The sequence below is a fragment of the Diplotaxodon limnothrissa genome, linkage group LG12 (genome assembly GCF_057381915.1).
Source record: "Diplotaxodon limnothrissa isolate DT_005_m linkage group LG12, D_limnothrissa_male_GT1.1, whole genome shotgun sequence".
Lineage (NCBI taxonomy): Eukaryota > Metazoa > Chordata > Actinopteri > Cichliformes > Cichlidae > Diplotaxodon > Diplotaxodon limnothrissa.
This window is the reverse complement of record NC_140607.1, coordinates 1,131,119-1,148,825: the sequence shown is the minus strand read 5'-3', so window position 1 is coordinate 1,148,825 and position 17,707 is coordinate 1,131,119. Positions and strand designations below refer to the sequence as shown.

Genomic DNA, 17,707 nt, shown 5'->3' with positions numbered 1-17,707 from the left:
CTACCTTCTTTTTGTAATGGTGTTTGGCTTTTTTTTAGCTGTGTTATATTGCTGCCTCTGTTCGGTGGTGTCGAGCCAAACGGACTTTAACGTGTGTTTGAACGAGCTGACGGTTCACTCGTTAAGCTGAAAGAAAGATGCTTTAATCACAGCAGTCACACATGTGTCCACTGCACCATCTGGAACTCTTCTTGTTTACACTCGTAATAACACAAACACTAAATCCTGCTTCTCTGGTGCTGTTGTGTAGCAGTGTGTACACCTGAGACTGTCACCTGTCTGTCCTGCACTCTCTCTCTGTTTCTTTCTCTCTGATTGTGGAATAAAAGTATGAACATGTGTTTATAAGTTACACTTGTGTTTGAATCCTGCAGCTTATCACACATTTGATTTCCATGTGTGACGACTGCAAGTGTCCAGAGTGAGGACAGACTGAGGGACCCACTGCTGCACATCATCTGTGAGGCTTTGCACCCCTGATGATCCACCAGGACAAACTCAGCAGTGTGTGAGGAAGAGGAGGAGGAAGAGCCAGCAGCAGCTGACAGATGGAGAGAATAGACAGACTGTTCCCTGTTTGTGAAGGACTGCTAGGAAAGTTTAACATAACTGTCTGTGCTGAATCAGTCTTATTAGGTAATGTTCACATAATGTGATCATCCCAGTGTTTCCAGTGTGGGAGAAAGTACTCAGGGCCTTCAAGTTACACACTATGAAAGGCAGCAACAAGTTTAATGTTCAGAAACCTAAAGTCTGTATCAGCAGCAGAATGGAGCTAAAAATAAATGTTTGTTTCAGTTCTATGAAGCTTTGAGTATTTTGGATCAGTAGCTGCTGTGTTTGTTGCATCATATTGCTGTAACTGTTTATATGCTTTATATATTCTGAGCTAAGTTGATCTATAGTGTCACATCATATTCTATAAGGATGTTATGTGTTTGTGTACTTTCTGCCCAGTTTGACCCATTTAGCAGACGTCAGCCTGTTTAAGGCTCTGATATCTATTCTGTGTGACTTACAGCAGTTATGACATGGTCTGATTTTCTCACCCAATAAAGGAATATTTCATATATCAGTCTACTCTTCATTCTATCAGACACAGCTATCACAGCTCGTACATTTTCTTTTTACACATGTATGTAAGCATTGAGCCAAATTTAGTAATGACAACATGTTAAACGAACAATATTTGTCTCTTATGTATAATACATCTATATATGCACTGTCAAAGATACTTGTCTTTGAGTGAAGATTTAAAGTGATAGGAAATATAAATAAATGCAACTTGAATCTTTGACACAGAGTTCAAGCTCACTGCTGCAATATATCCTGTAATACAGTGGTCCCCAACCCCCGGGCCTCGGACCGGTACCGGTCCGTGAGTTGTTTGGTACCGGGCCGCGAGAGTTGAGGCTCATGTGTGAAATGTATAGTTTTCAGGGTTTTTATCGGTTTTCAGCGTTATTTTGTTATCGTTTTTATCGTTTACCGGGTTTTTCTGGGTCTTTTCACGTGTGTTATGAAGGGTTAGGGTTAGGGTTAGAGTAACGGAATACATGTGCCGCCGTTACGTATTTAAAATACAAAATATGAGTAACTGTATTCCGTTACAGTTACCGTTCAAAAAGGTGGTATTTAGAATACAGTTACTTTGTTGAAATAAATGGATTACACTGCGGTACTTTCCTGTTTCATATTGTCGCGGGTCAGGACTGTTTGGGTTTTGTTTGACAGCTATGTGCTGCTGTTCCAGGCGGCAGCGTTACGGTTGCCATGGTTACAGGGCGACGCCCTCTCTCTCTCTCTGCAACTGTGTGTTTCCTGGGTGAGAGAGGCCTTTTCGTTGTTGTTGTTGTTGTGCTAAGCTAACAGGCAGAATGCTACAGGCATGGCCCTAAAGAATGTAGCATCATGGGCAGTGTAGTCCGTGCTGCAGGGAGAATGGACTGCCATACACGTTATGGGTCTGTGAGCGCGAGGAGGGAGAAAAAGGGGAGTGGAAAAGTATGAGTTGTGATCGAACTGGAAGCATGTAAATATAATAATAACCACTGCAGCCAAGAAGAGTGCCTGACGAGCCCAGTTGTAAGTAAGCTGTTAAGACTCGACTGTACACCGTGTTCGTGTTTTCCTCCGAAAACAATAAGTTCCATTGGAGCAGCCTTTCAACGCCTCTCTCTGTCTCTCGCAAGAAAAGTTGACCCACACAACAAAGTAAAGCTATTTTTCGGCTACGAGCCAACAGGGACCCCGCCGTATTAGTCAGAGGTCCCTTTACTACAGTTCGGAGTCGCGGACCTTCAGTAATAGTAATAAATCACAGCAATAGTACATTCACGTTGTTGTAAAAAGCATGATAACATATTAAGTAATCCAAAGTATTCCGTTACGTTACTCTCATCGAGTAACGTAACGGAATACGTTACAGAATACATATTGGGGCATGTATTCTGTAATCTGTAATGGAATACATTTTAAAAGTAACCTTCCCAACACTGGTTATGAATAAATCTTCTTTTTTTCGGTACCAGTACTAGTTTTATTTTGTTGTATTTATCCGCGACACCTTAAAGGCCGGTCCGTGAAAATATTGTTGGGCATAAACCGGTCCGTGGTGCAAAAAGGTTGGAGACCGCTGCTGTAATATATCCTGTAATATATATATATATCATTATAATCTGACAACACATATAATATTGGCCATATTATATTTACATTACCACAGAGAGATGATTTTAGTCTCATGAACAACATTAACTAATTGTTATTTACGAATGTGGCAGGATGAATGTTATCCTTCGGTCCAACCCACTTTCAGCCTGGCCCATTAGGGGGCGCTGGTATAAATAGTGGCCATTTGAGTGTCTCTGCGTCGCTTGCCTGTGATCTCCTTTTTGGTCACCTGACTTCCCCTCGGTGTGGTGGAGATCATTTGCGGGTTATTCTTCTGAAGCCTCCATCGCGGCTGGTCGTAGCTATAGAAGCCTCCTCTGAGCTATTCTGCTTACGTTCTGTGACCCGGCTTACTTGGTACGTAATCAACTTTTGTTACGCTCTCTGCCTTCTATTGTTCTTTTATAGTAATTATTTATTATGTTTCGCAGGAAGTGTGGGCCTTAGTTTTGCGCCAAGCTACGCGAACTGAAGTGCTGCTGTTTTGCCTTGCTGTGCTTTTACCGTCTGTTCCCGTTGTGAGAATTCTTTCCCTGCTGCTGTCAGCTTTTACAGTGGACGTCGGCGTGGACAACGGCCATATGCATGCCGGTTATCGGAGTCAGCTGGCGTGCATATTGATTGACTGTTAACTTATCGTCGTGTGGACGGCAAGTTGGAGCAGTACGGCGATTCCGTTTGCTCCAGATTTTAGAGTTTTATTCAGATTGTATGTTGTTTTATTGCTTTTTGATTTGTAGTTTGGATTTTCTGTTACACCACTGGTGGGAGGCCCTTTTTCTAGCTGTAGATCACCAGTGTGGTCCTGCAGTTGGGTTATCCCCCGGTGCTACACATTAGTTTGTTGTAATATATTAACATTTTCTTTGTTTCTTTTATTCAGATGCGGAGTGCCGACGTGGAGGAGACTAGGGTGCCTTGGTGGTGGGGTCCCTTGAGTGTACACACCTGCCTTGTCTAGTTTATTAGTGTGAGTGTGTGATAGTGTGTTGCACTTGTGTTTTGGTGTGTTTTCTTTCTTTAGTTGTGTGTGGCATCCCTGCCCCTCCACTGGTAAGCCTCAGCTCTGAATACCTTTTTAAGCATATTTGTATTTGAATATTTATGATTATGTTTTTATTCGGTGTTTTAAATAATTACCAATAAATTGTCAATTTGTTTATTATTGAACCTCGTCTCTGGATTGAGTATAGCGAACCTAAGTGCCTTTTTGGTGATTTAGTGTCATTTCCAGTATTCTCTGGGTGAAATTCCCAGGGTGGCGTTGTCGTTCTTTAAAACTGAAGAGTATTTACTTTATATCCCAACCTCGTCTCGCCACAAACTTGGCGTTGTTGTCGACAGGATATACTCTTTAAAACAGAGACGTGTGTTCTTCTTTTTTTGTTTGGTGTAACGTAAATTGTTTTTTTATATTATTTTGTACAGAATAAAGGCAAAGCAGCAGCTACTTTGGTGTGGGATTTCACAGCTGTGTTACAGAGATGGAGGAAGAGTTACAGGAACTCAGGGACTTGATCGCGCAGCTGAAAGCAGACAACGAGAGGCTGCGTCAGGAGAGGGCTGTTGGGTCAGGTACTAGTGCTACACCTTCTACTTCAACTGCATCATCTGTGAACCCCCCAACGGCTGGTGTCTCTGTAGCAGAGAGACTAGTTTTTGTGCCCCGTGACAGAAAATGCCCTATGTTTAGAGGAAAATCAGGTATAGGGTTGAATGAATGGTTGGAGGAATTAGAAGGTTGTGCTAGAGCACGTCATTTGTCTTTGGCTGATAAAGCATTTTTCCTGTTTGACCACCTAGAAGGAGAAGCACGTGAGGAGATTAAATATCGCTCTAGTGCAGAGAGGACTGATCCTGCTAAGATAATTACTATATTGCAAGAACTTTATGGCTGTTCAGACTCCTATGTAGCATTGCAGGAAGCTTTCTTCTCCAGAAAACAGCAGGAAAGTGAGACACTGCAAGAGTTTTCCCTCGCTCTCTTGGGTCTTATGGAAAAAGTTAAATCGAGTGCCCCCAATGGCATGCCCAATGCTGACGTTTTATTAAGAGATCAATTTGTTGAACAGGTCTTAGATAGTACCTTGCGGCGGGAGTTAAAGCAGTTAGTAAGGAGGCAGCCAACACTGACATTGCTGGAGATTAGAGGGGAAGCTATTGGGTGGGAACGTGAAGGGTTGCCTAGTGGCGTTAGGCATAGAAGCAGTTCTGTCCCTTCTGTTTATGGCATTCAGTATGGGGTCCATAGCGGTCCCTCAGGAATAGCTCAGTCTACCCATTTGTCTGAGATGAGCGAGATGAAGGAATTGTTAAAGCGCCAGCAGGAGCAACTTAATCAGCTCACTCAGAGCATTGCTCGATTGCAGGGCCCCCATCGAATGCCTCGCTCAGGACGGGGCGACTCCATTATATGCCGTCGTTGTCAGCAACCTGGACATTTTGCTCGGGAGTGTGATGGGGAACGCGTTCCTCGTTCCCGGCCTCCTTCGCAGGCCCCTCTGCATAATCACAGGCACTCTCCTTTAAATACGGCTTCGGAAAACTAGCACCCTCCGTATTGCCGAGCCACAGTTCGGGTGGGGTGTCTATTGGCTCAAGGGTTGTTTCTAATGGTCCAGAGGCAGTCTCGAAATTAATTTCATCCTGTCCTCATATAGATGTGGACATGGGCGGTATAAAAGTACCTTGTTTGGTTGATACGGGGTCCATGGTCTCTACCATTACTGAAAGTTTTTTCCGCCAGCATTTTGAGTCCTGGGGTCAAGAGCGTCTCCAAGCTTGTCATTGGTTGCAGCTTAAAGCGGCTAATGGGTTGTCCATTCCTTACCTTGGCTATATCGAGCTAAGTGTAGAGCTCTGTGACAAGTTTCTTCCACAGTGTGGCGTGTTGGTCGTTAAAGATCCTCCAGGTGCAGGACCTTCCACGGTTCCGGGTGTATTGGGGATGAATGTCATTCGGAAGTGTTACCACGAGCTTTTTGGGCAACACGGTGAAGCATTGTTTAGTTTGGGCTTTGTCACAGAGGCCCCTAAACCCCTTGTGCAGGCGCTGCAAAAGTGCCATGACGTTAGTATAAGAGCCCCACTGGATTTGTCTGGCCATGTGAGAGTGAGGGGTAAGCGAGCATGTTGCATTCCGGGTGGTGTAATGAAAGTAGTGGCCGCCACCTGTTCTGAGCAATATTCAGGTACCACTGTGTTATTTGAACCTACTGATGTTAACTTGCCTGCTGGACTTTTAGCGTCCCCTGCATTGGTTCGAGTGGTTAGAGGTACTGCATACATACCAGTTGTTAATGTAGGGACTACGGCGGTCTTGCTTTACCCTAGGACCGTTATAGGGACCCTGGAAGATGTTCATGTGGTCAGTTTGCCCGCTGGTGTGACAGAAGTACTCCCTAACGTAGCCACAATGGCATCTCACACCGCCACTCCTACTGTGCAGGATCAGATGGAAGGGATTGATTTGTCTAAACTGTCAGCAGAGGAACAGGGACAGGTGAGGTCTCTCCTTAAGAAATACAGCTCGGTCTTTTCTGCTCATGACACTGATTTGGGTTGCACTAACTTGATCTCCCATGACATTCCAGTCTTAGACGATATCCCCGTGCGGCAGCGTTATAGGCGCATCCCCCCTTCAGAGTACGAGGTTGTGAAAGAGCATATTAACCAGTTGTTAGGGGCCGAGGTGATTAGAGAGAGTAGCAGCCCCTATGCTTCTCCCATTGTGCTCGTTAAGAAGAAGGATGGCAGCCCGCGCATGTGTGTTGATTATTGGCAACTGAACAACAAGACAAGGAAAGATGCATTCCCCCTGCCGCGCATTGAAGAATCCTTAGATGCGCTGACTGGTGCCCGTTGGTTTTCCACCATGGATTTAGCAAGTGGCTATAATCAGGTCCCAGTTACGGAAGAGGATAGGCCCAAGACTGCCTTCTGTACTCCTTTTGGCCTATTTGAATGGAACCGAATGCCATTTGGGCTCTGTAATGCCCCTAGCACCTTCCAGAGACTAATGCAACGCCTTTTCGGTGATCAACAGTGCCAGTCTCTGCTTCTCTATCTTGATGACATTGTAATCTTTTCATCAACAGTATCGCAACATCTTGAGCGGCTGGATGTGGTGCTAGGTCGGCTTCAGCAGGAAGGTTTAAAAGCCAAGCTTGCCAAATGTGCCTTTTTCCAGCGGGAGGTTCGCTACCTAGGCCATGTCATCTCCGATCAAGGTGTCTCTACGGACCCTAGCAAGGTGGAAGTGGTGGCTAACTGGCAGCCTCCTAAGACTGTTTCGGAACTACGCTCCTTCCTTGGGTTTGCCAGCTATTATCGCCGTTTTGTAGAGGGTTTTGCCAAGTTGGCGGCACCTCTGCATAGACTGGTGGCAGAGTGGGGAGGCAGAAAATCAAAGAAGAGGTCAGAGCATGGTGTCGTGGAGAACTGGACTGCAGAGTGTGCTCAAAGTTTTGAGGCATTAAAGACTAAACTGACAACAGCACCAGTGCTCGCTTATGCAGATTTCTCTTTGCCTTTTATTTTAGAAGTGGATGCCAGCCATGCCGGCCTAGGGGCAGTGCTTTCCCAGGAGCAGGGAGGTAAGGTGAGGCCAATAGCCTATGCCAGTCGGGGTTTGAGGCCCACTGAGCGCAATATGCTAAATTATAGCTCAATGAAGCTGGAGTTTTTGGCACTTAAGTGGGCCATGACTGAGAAATTTAGAGAGTACTTGTTGGGCCATAAGTGTATTGTTTACACCGACAACAATCCTCTTAGTCACTTGTCTTCTGCTAAACTTGGGGCTACTGAACAGCGCTGGGCAGCTCAGCTCGCTTCGTTCGACTTCGACTTAAAGTACAGGTCAGGAAGGAGTAATAAGAACGCAGACGCTTTATCTCGCCAGCATCCACCTGATCCTCAGGAGATTAAAGCCATGGTTCCTGGTACAGCCTTGCCTGGACCTCTTCAACAAGCCTTGCGGCTGGGACCAGCTGAGGTATCACAAGCTGCCATTACGGTTTTGCCCCATCTCACTACTCCTGATCTTCATGCCCTCCAACAGGTCGACCCAGTGATAAAGGAGATCTTGGTGTTCTGGAGACGGAAGCAGCGACCCAGCTTTGAGGAGCGGCAGCAGCTTGCTCCACTTGCTCTGGTGCTGCTACGACAATGGGATCGTCTGATTGAAAGGGAAGGAGTTCTGTATCGTCAGGTTCATCTCCCTGACGGTGCCGAGGTGGTACTTCAGCTTTTGCTGCCTAGTGCACTAATTGAGCAGGTGTTGACTCATGTTCATCAGGAGCACGGCCATCAAGGTGTGGAAAGGACCCTAGCGCTTCTCCGCTCACGGTGCTACTGGCCAGGTATGTCTGCTGAGGTAGCTCGTTGGTGTCAGAGATGCGAACGTTGCCAAGTTGCAAAAGACACCCAACCAGCAGCTCAAAGTTTCATGGGACATTTGTTGGCTTCTCGACCAAATGAAATCTTGGCCATTGATTACACCTTGCTCGAACCTTCCCGGAATGGGCTGGAGAACGTTTTGGTGATGACTGATGTTTTCAGCAAGTATACATTGGCTGTCCCCACTCGTGACCAATGTGCTGCTACAGTGGCCCAGGTTCTCGTGACTGAGTGGTTTTCGAAGTTTGGTGTACCAGCGCGTATCCATTCCGATCAGGGTCGTAACTTTGAAAGCTCCCTGATCCAGCAGCTCTGCAGGTTTTATGGTATCGAGAAGTCCCACACTACTCCTTATCATCCGGCTGGAAATGGTCAGTGTGAACGTTTTAATAGGACTTTGCACAATTTGTTGCGGACCCTGCCAGTGTCCAGAAAAAGAGACTGGAATGTATGTTTGCCCCAGTTACTCTACTGTTATAATACCACTCCCCATCAGGCTACTGGGGAAACTCCATTTTTATTGATGTTTGGGCAAGAACCCAGGTTGCCAGTGGACTTTCTGTTGGGCAGAGTACCGGACCCCATCAGTGGAGATGTGCACGAGTGGATTCAGGAGCATCAAGCCCGGCTACAGGTTGTACATGAAGGAGCCAAGGAACGATTGCAATTGGCTGCCGACCGCAGAAAGAGGCACCATGACAAAAAGGTGAAAGAGGCACCATTGAACGACGGCCAGTTGGTGTTCCTGCGCGATTTGAGTGGAAGAGGGAGATGTAAAATCCAAGATCGATGGAAACCAGCGGTATATAGAATCCTGAAGGCACCTAAAGGAGGTGGGGTAGTTTAAACCATCGCACCTGCAGATGATCCCAGCAGCGTGAAGCATGTTCATCGTACCTTGTTGAAGGCTGTGATAACGGCAGCCATACCATCAGAAGGGCCTGCTCCAAGCAGTAGCCCACGTGGCCCAGAAATATCCTCCCCAGAACCAGGACATGACTCATCAAGTGACAGTGACCTGTTATTCCTGAGCGTAGGAGCTCCTCAAGTAAATGTTTCACCATCTTACAGCCCAGTGGCAGTGATTCCAAGTAGCCCTGAGTTGTTGCTCCGGCCAGAAGACCGAACTTCCGATGTCCCAGCCACTTGTACAGTTACTCCGAGTGTAGCACCAGTTCCATCTAGCTCTCTTCCTGCTCCCTCTACGAGTTCTGATACAAGAAATGTGGTGGTGCGAAAAACAACCCGGTCCACAGCTGGCCAGCATTCAAACATCCATCATCTCCCAAGACCAACAGGGGAGGTGGCACAAGGGGCTGCTGATTCTATTTCTGAGCTTAGGGTACATGCTGTCTCTGCATTTTTTAGGCCTTGGGACTAATCTGGGTGTCTTTTCATCGTCGGGGCGACGATGCAAGAAGGAGGGGTAGAATGTGGCAGGATGAATGTTATCCTTCGGTCCAACCCACTTTCAGCCTGGCCCATTAGGGGGCGCTGGTATAAATAGTGGCCATTTGAGTGTCTCTGCGTCGCTTGCCTGTGATCTCCTTTTTGGTCACCTGACTTCCCCTCGGTGTGGTGGAGATCATTTGCGGGTTATTCTTCTGAAGCCTCCATCGCGGCTGGTCGTAGCTATAGAAGCCTCCTCTGAGCTATTCTGCTTACGTTCTGTGACCCGGCTTACTTGGTACGTAATCAACTTTTGTTACGCTCTCTGCCTTCTATTGTTCTTTTATAGTAATTATTTATTATGTTTCGCAGGAAGTGTGGGCCTTAGTTTTGCGCCAAGCTACGCGAACTGAAGTGCTGCTGTTTTGCCTTGCTGTGCTTTTACCGTCTGTTCCCGTTGTGAGAATTCTTTCCCTGCTGCTGTCAGCTTTTACAGTGGACGTCGGCGTGGACAACGGCCATATGCATGCCGGTTATCGGAGTCAGCTGGCGTGCATATTGATTGACTGTTAACTTATCGTCGTGTGGACGGCAAGTTGGAGCAGTACGGCGATTCCGTTTGCTCCAGATTTTAGAGTTTTATTCAGATTGTATGTTGTTTTATTGCTTTTTGATTTGTAGTTTGGATTTTCTGTTACACCACTGGTGGGAGGCCCTTTTTCTAGCTGTAGATCACCAGTGTGGTCCTGCAGTTGGGTTATCCCCCGGTGCTACACATTAGTTTGTTGTAATATATTAACATTTTCTTTGTTTCTTTTATTCAGATGCGGAGTGCCGACGTGGAGGAGACTAGGGTGCCTTGGTGGTGGGGTCCCTTGAGTGTACACACCTGCCTTGTCTAGTTTATTAGTGTGAGTGTGTGATAGTGTGTTGCACTTGTGTTTTGGTGTGTTTTCTTTCTTTAGTTGTGTGTGGCATCCCTGCCCCTCCACTGGTAAGCCTCAGCTCTGAATACCTTTTTAAGCATATTTGTATTTGAATATTTATGATTATGTTTTTATTCGGTGTTTTAAATAATTACCAATAAATTGTCAATTTGTTTATTATTGAACCTCGTCTCTGGATTGAGTATAGCGAACCTAAGTGCCTTTTTGGTGATTTAGTGTCATTTCCAGTATTCTCTGGGTGAAATTCCCAGGGTGGCGTTGTCGTTCTTTAAAACTGAAGAGTATTTACTTTATATCCCAACCTCGTCTCGCCACACTAGCTAATGTTGAAATGACTGTTCAGTGCAGAAATGAAGCCCAACAGTCATGTTTTACAGTCCCGTGGTCTCAGCCTCAGATACTCAACTAATCAAAGCGATGTCATGAAAAAAATGAATGACCAAAAAAACATTTTTCTCCTTCATTTCTGTCACACAAAGCCGTATGAAACGTTTCTCGCGGTTAGTGTCATGGTTGCTAGGCAACCTGAACAGCGCAACGACGGGTAGACCATCCCATTTCACAGGCCTCGCACTTCCGCACTTCCCGCACTTATAGTACGCACCATCCGTAATACGCGTACTGCACGTACTCCAAGCGTGCGGTCTCTTAATTGGGACACAGCCATTGGTTCGTACAGTGCTCTTAGAAAGCCTCACCTTTACACACCTGTAGTTATTGTGGTCAAACAGCCTTTGTCTCACCTGGCCATAAAACTTCTCCAGAAAGTGTTTGGCAGGACATTTCAGCCAAGCTTGAAGGAAAACAAAGACTGACTGTGTGCATATATGAGGCATCTCAGGAGCCTGATGTGTTTGTGGGCGTTGGCGTTTCCTCCTGGACTGTGGCTCTGACACTCATCTTCTGTCTAATCTTATGGACATATTTGTTTTGAGCTTGTTTTGTCTGCACTGGCCTGCATATTGTTAAATGTTGGTTTCCTTTTTTCAGATCTTTCTACACTGTATATATTATTCTGCTGCGTGCACTCTTGTATGCCTCTGCTTCTGATATCCACGGTTCACTTGTGTCATACAACACAACAGAATGTCCTCCTGTTGCATGATGTAACCCACATAAAAACAAAAAGAACTGCATCTATAACTAAATCGGAATCTTAAATTCCAACCGGAGCGTGTCCGTGAAGGCATCATGACGCGTCATGACGCACGCCACGCCGCGAGGCTGCACGTGCCTGTTGTGACCAATCCTATTCGCGAGGCACTATTATATGCCTTCCGGGTTGTCGCCTCGAAACGACGCGGGGAAGAGGCGTTAGCGGATGGAAGCAACAGTATTTTGATACCGCCGCGGGTAGATGCGTGGGGTTCGTATGTGACATCGCACGTAGTGAATGTGCAGGCTAGTGGTGCCCTGGAGAGACCACAGCGACACCACTACTTTGGATGGCGAGCTAGGCCCAACGAGCCAGAACCCCAGCTACAACTTCCTGCGGTCTGGTAGGAGGCTGCTGCGGCCTACACTCTCCCCTCTTGGTTTTCAGTCCCCTAAATCTCACTTCCAAGATTTCAGTCTTGGAATCTTAGTGCTGATCATCATACTTCCAATTTCAACCTGTCTAGACTGTCATACGCGTTGGACTTATATCAATCATGAAATAAACTTTATGGACATTGTTTGCCAGAGGTTGGACGAGGTTGCTGCACCGCTGTGCAGCGGATATTTTACAAGCTTGAATTATGTTTTATCTTTTCCTGTCTGCAGAATTTGTAAATATTGGTATTTGGTAATTGCACTTTATTTTCACTATAAATAATAACTGTAATCCCAATATCTGTGGTTGTATGTTTATTGTACTTCACTCACCTCCTAGAGCCGAATCTGATATCTTCTGAATTAGCCCAACTACTCATAACCAACTTAAATTATTTTAGCTTATGTACTTGCTACATAAGACAAATTAGTGGCGAACCAGCCAGGAGATGGCGGAGATACAAAAGCAACTTGCCGCCTTAACTGCCTCCCAGTCTCACCAGTCCTGTACTCCTGTTCCAAAGCAGCACCCGAAGCAAAGAACGGATACACAGGGGAATGTATCACCTAACCCCAAGCCTGGTTTCTGTTTCAGGTGTGGGGAAGATGGACACATTAGACCACAGTGTGAGAACAGACCCAATCCCGCATTGGTCAATGCAAAACGCAAACAGTTCAGTGAAAGGAAACCAAAATGGCAGAAGCGGAATTCATCAACTGGACATTTAAACTAGATACAGTTTCTGTAATGGGACGTACAGGAACTGTGCAGGACCCACATTGTCTCGCAAAGAAGGAAAGGAACAAGGAGGAAATTGTTCACTGTGTAGACCTACACACTCGTCCGAAGGCAACCACAATGTTACCTCATGGGTTGGTTGGGTCAAGGTGCACAACAGAGGTGAACCTAGCAGGCCATCCACAGCAATGCCTGCTTGATACAGGATCACAGGTAACCACAATACCTGTATCCTTTTACAACAATCATCTTCATGAACAACAAATTCAACCACTCCATGATCTTCTCCAAGTGGAAGGTGCTGCGGGTCAAACCATTCCATATCTTGGATACATTGAGATTTCCGTCAAGTTCCCCAGAGATTTTGTTGGTAAAGAATATGAAGTAACAACATTGGCTCTAGTTGTTCCAGACGCACACCCTGACGTCCCCGCTATTGTGCTAATTGGGATGAATACCCTGGAACCACTGTATGAACAGTATCTTAACCAGCATCCAAGCTATCAGCCTAGCACTCACGGGTACAGAGCGGTGTTGAAAACACTACAGCTGTCACACAAGCAGAAGGAGAATGGCAACATTGGAATTGTGAGGCTACTAAGCAAAGCTCCAGTGTGTGTTCCGGCCGGCCGTACTATTGTCATCCAGGGCTCTGCCAAAGTTTCCACCCCATTGTTTAGCCAGAGTGTTCTCCTACAGCATCCTGCTTCCACCTTACCTGGTGGTTTGTGTGTCAGCAGTTGTCTCATCAACTTCCCAGCTCTTTCTCCATACAAGGTTCCCGTGGTTATTACAAATGAGTCGGAGCAAGATACCTTCATTCCACCTCACAGTGTCATTGCGGATTTGGAAACCTACCACTGCATCTTGTCTGAACATCGCGTGACCCATCTTCCAGTCAGGAACACTATCACCAGCCTGAATTTTGATTTTGGTGATTCCCCACTGTCACCTGAATGGAGGACGCGAGTCATAGGCAAGCTGAATGACATCTCAGAGGTCTTTTCGCATCATGACTTGGATTTTGGATGTACATCAGCTGTCAAACATCATATTCCACTCCATGACAATACACCATTCAAGCAACGTGCCCGGCCAATCCATCCACAAGATTTCGAAGCTGTCCGCCGTCACCTGCATGAGCTTCTGGAAGCCGGCATTATAAGGGAATCATCGTCTCCTTTTGCTTCGCCTATCGTGGTGGTCAGGAAGAAGAACGGTGAGGTCCGGCTGTGCATAGACTACCGGAAACTAAACCTTCAAACCATCAAGGATGCATACCCCTTACCTAATTTGGAGGAATCCTTTTCAGTACTCACTGGTTCTAAGTGGTTTTCAGTACTCGACCTGAAGTCCGGTTACTACCAGATCCAGATGGAGGAGGAAGACAAGGCAAAGACTGCTTTTGTGACTCCTCTTGGGTTCTGGGAGTTTAACCAAATGCCTCAAGGTGTTACCAACGCCCCAAGCACCTTTCAGCGCTTGATGGAGCGATGCATGGGGGACCTTCACCTAAAGGAAGTGCTCGTTTTCCTGGATGACTTAATCATCTATTCGGACACTCTTGAGGAACACAAACGAAGGCTGCTGAGAGTCCTGAACCGGTTGAAGGAATATGGGCTGAAACTGGCACCGGAGAAATGTCAATTCTTCCAAAAATCTGTTAAATACTTGGGTCATATTGTCTCTGAGGAAGGAGTTCAAACAGATCCAGAGAAGATAGAGACCATCAAGACATGGCCGGTTCCACAAACTCTGAAACAATTGAGATCTTTTCTGGGCTTCGCTGGCTATTACCGCCGGTTTATAAAAGACTATTCCTTCATTGCCAAACCACTCAATGACCTGACTCGTGGATATCCTCCGGTTCAAAGATCAAAGACCCTGAAAGCTCGCAAGACATCCACCTACGGGCCAAATCAACCCTTTGGTGAGAGGTGGAATACCAACTGTCAAGTTGCATTTGAGACCCTGATTGAGAATCTTACAACTGCCCCGGTCCTTGGGTTTGCAGACCCGTCTCGCCCATACATTCTGCACATCGATGCGAGTGTGACCGGACTTGGAGCTGTGTTGTATCAGGAGCAAGAGGAGAAACTCCGGGTCATAGCCTATGCTAGTCGCGGATTGTCGCAGAGTGAGAGCCGTTATCCAGCCCATAAGTTGGAATTCCTCGCCCTTAAATGGAGTGTGACCGAGAAATTCCAAGATTACCTGTACGGAGCAGATTTTACAGTGGTTACGGACAGTAATCCACTGACCTACGTTTTGACAACAGCTAAACTGGACGCTACTGGACACCGTTGGTTGGCTGCATTGTCAACATACTCCTTTAAACTCCTGTACAGAGCTGGCAAACAAAATTGCGACGCTGATGCGCTTTCGCGGCGACCTTACCCCTGCTCCAATGATGAAGTTTCTAATGACCATGAACTCATCCGTCAGTTCATTTCTCAACACACAGCTGAGTCTGATGTCCTCCCAGAAGAGATTGTGAAGGCAATCTGCCAAAGTCATCTGGTCAGAGCCACACGGCCGGGTGACTGCAGTGAGGTTGGCCTCACACTTGTCGAGTCTTTGTCAGTTCAAGTGGATACCATCTCTGACAGTTACTGTTCCGAGGACCTTCACCAGCTGCCTGTCGTTTCTACTCTTAACATCAAAGAGAAACAACACTCAGATCCCTGTATTCGAGAGCTTATTCACCAGCTTGAGACGGGAGAGAGGATTCCACCAACAGCCAGAGCTGAGCTCCCTGAACTTCCGTTCCTGCTCAGAGAGTGGTCCAGGTTGGAGCTGGTAGATGGAGTTCTGTACAGGAGGAGACAGGACAATGAAGACCTTTTATACCAGCTTGTCCTTCCAGAGGAGCTGCGCCCATCAGTCCTGAAAAGTCTCCATGAGGACATGGGCCATATGGGGATTGAACGTACACTCGACCTTGTCCGTACGAGATTCTACTGGCCCAAAATGGCAAAGGATGTTGAGCAGAAGATCAAGACTTGTGGCCGCTGTGTGCGCCGAAAAGCCTTGCCAGAAAAAGCTGCTCCACTTGTCAGCATAAAAACATCGCGACCACTTGAGCTCTTGTGTATGGATTTCCTTGCTCTTGAACCTGACACTAGTGGCACTCGTGATATCTTAGTCCTGACTGACCATTTCACTAAATTCGCTGTTGCCATCCCAACACCCAATCAAAAGGCAAGAACTGTGGCGAAGTGTCTATGGGAGAATTATATCACTTACTATGGCATTCCTGAGCGAATTCATACCGACCAAGGGCAAGATTTTGAGTCGAGACTAATAAAAGAATTGTGTGAGTTTGCAGGCATTCGGAAGAGCCGTAAAACCCCTTACCATCCAAGGGGAAATCCAGTGGAGCGATTTAATAGGACGTTGCTGGCAATGTTGGGGACTTTGGAAACAAAACAAAAAACAAGGTGGAAAGAGCATGTGAAACCGCTGGTTCACGCCTATAATTGCACCAGGAACGAGGTTACAGGATTTACTCCTTACGAACTCATGTTCGGTAGAACACCTCGTTTACCTGTGGACCTGGTGTTCAATCTGCCACTGCGGGAATCTAAGCAAAAGAGTCACTCACAGTACATTAAATCACTCAAATCAAGATTGGAGGAAAGTTTCAGCATTGCCTCCAGTAACGCTACAAAGGCTGCCGACCGAAATAAAGCACGCTTTGACAACCGTGTGATACCATCCGCACTGGAACCAGGTGATCGTGTGCTTGTGAGGAACATCCGCCTTCGAGGGAAGCATAAACTTTCAGATAAATGGGAGGAAGAAGTTTATGTGGTTGTCCATCGGGCTGGGGACCTCCCGGTCTATAAGGTAAAACCTGAGAACAGCGATGGACCTATGCGGACCCTTCACCGCGACCTCCTCCTTCCATGCGGCTTCCTCACGGACAGTGAGGTTAACTTGGAATCACCAGAGCAATCACTTCCTCACAGACCAAGAACTCGGCAGCAGAACCCGGATTTAAATTCCTTCACAGAACCTCTGGTTGAGGATGAGGACACAGGAAGCTTGGTTTCATTGTATGTTAATCCTCCAACGTTGCACTTCACTGTGGAAAAACAGAATCATTTTCCAGATTCATCTGACGGTGGGAGCCTAGGACCATTGATTTTGGATCCTTCAGTTGAAGTGGAAGTGCAAGGAGAACCAGCCTCTGTGTCCAGTGTTCTTCCTCCAGCAGTGGAGTCTGGTGGTGAGCAATCTGACTCTGATGTGGAAGACATCCTACTTGAACTTGTTGAAAGTCACCCTGAAAACAGAAATAGCTTACCTGAAAACTTACCTGGAAATGGAGACATACTTGTCGACATTCCTGTCGTTGCTGTTGAAGATTCTCCTGAAGAGTCTAGTGTTATTGAGCAAGACACTGACATAGGTGACGGGCTAAGACGTTCACAACGACAAAGAGCACCACCTGACCGACTTCACTATTTCACTCGTGGCAATCCTCTGATTTCCGTTGTCCAAACGATGTTGCATAGTCTTTCCAATGCATTGGGCCATGATGCTAGCCGTCCTTCGTCTGTTCACGTTGTCTAGCGTTTAACATGCGACGGGACGTGCATGGTTAAGGCGGGGAGGATGTAACCCACATAAAAATAAAAAGAACTGCATGTATAACTAAATCGGAATCTTAAATTCCAACCGGAGCGTGTCCGTGAAGGCATCGTGACGCGTCATGATGCACGCCACGCCGCGAGGCTGCACGTGCCTGTTGTGACCAATCCTATTCGCGAGGCACTATTATATGCCTTCCGGGTTGTCGCCTCGAAACGACGCGGGGGAGAGGCGTTAGCGGATGGAAGGGGCGATATGGGGCGATCATGGCTCAAGAGTTGGGAGTTCGCCTTGTAATCGGAAGGTTGCCGGTTCGAGCCCCGGCTCGGACAGTCTCGGTCGTGTGTCCTTGGGCAAGACACTTCACCCGTTGCCTACTGGTGGTGGTCAGAGGGCCCGGTGGCGCCAGTGTCCGGCAGCCTCGCCTCTGTCA

At 46.8% G+C, this 17,707-nt stretch overlaps 1 protein-coding gene across 1 annotated transcript; it reads left to right on the top strand.

Annotated features, from left to right (window-relative positions):
* The first annotated feature begins 5,878 nt into the window (after window positions 1–5,878).
* Window positions 5,879–17,256, top strand: LOC146620621 (uncharacterized). The gene is made up of 3 exons (XM_085367684.1): window positions 5,879–8,843; window positions 12,971–14,980; window positions 15,959–17,256. The coding sequence occupies exons 1-3, from the start codon at window positions 6,089–6,091 to the stop codon at window positions 17,254–17,256; spliced, it is 6,063 nt and encodes a 2,020-aa protein (XP_085223810.1). The 5' UTR covers window positions 5,879–6,088.
* Window positions 17,257–17,707: the final 451 nt, after the last annotated feature.

Bases quoted from the DNA above. Each gene is read 5' to 3' on its own strand.
- LOC146620621 (XM_085367684.1), top strand. From the start codon at position 6,089: ATGGCATCTCACACCGCCACTCCTACTGTGCAGGATCAGATGGAAGGG. The intron at 8,844-12,970 runs GTAAAATCCAAG...ATCTTCTCCAAG, and splicing joins TTTGAGTGGAAGAGGGAGAT to TGGAAGGTGCTGCGGGTCAA. The intron at 14,981-15,958 runs GTTGGTTGGCTG...ATACCGACCAAG, and splicing joins ACTGGACGCTACTGGACACC to GGCAAGATTTTGAGTCGAGA.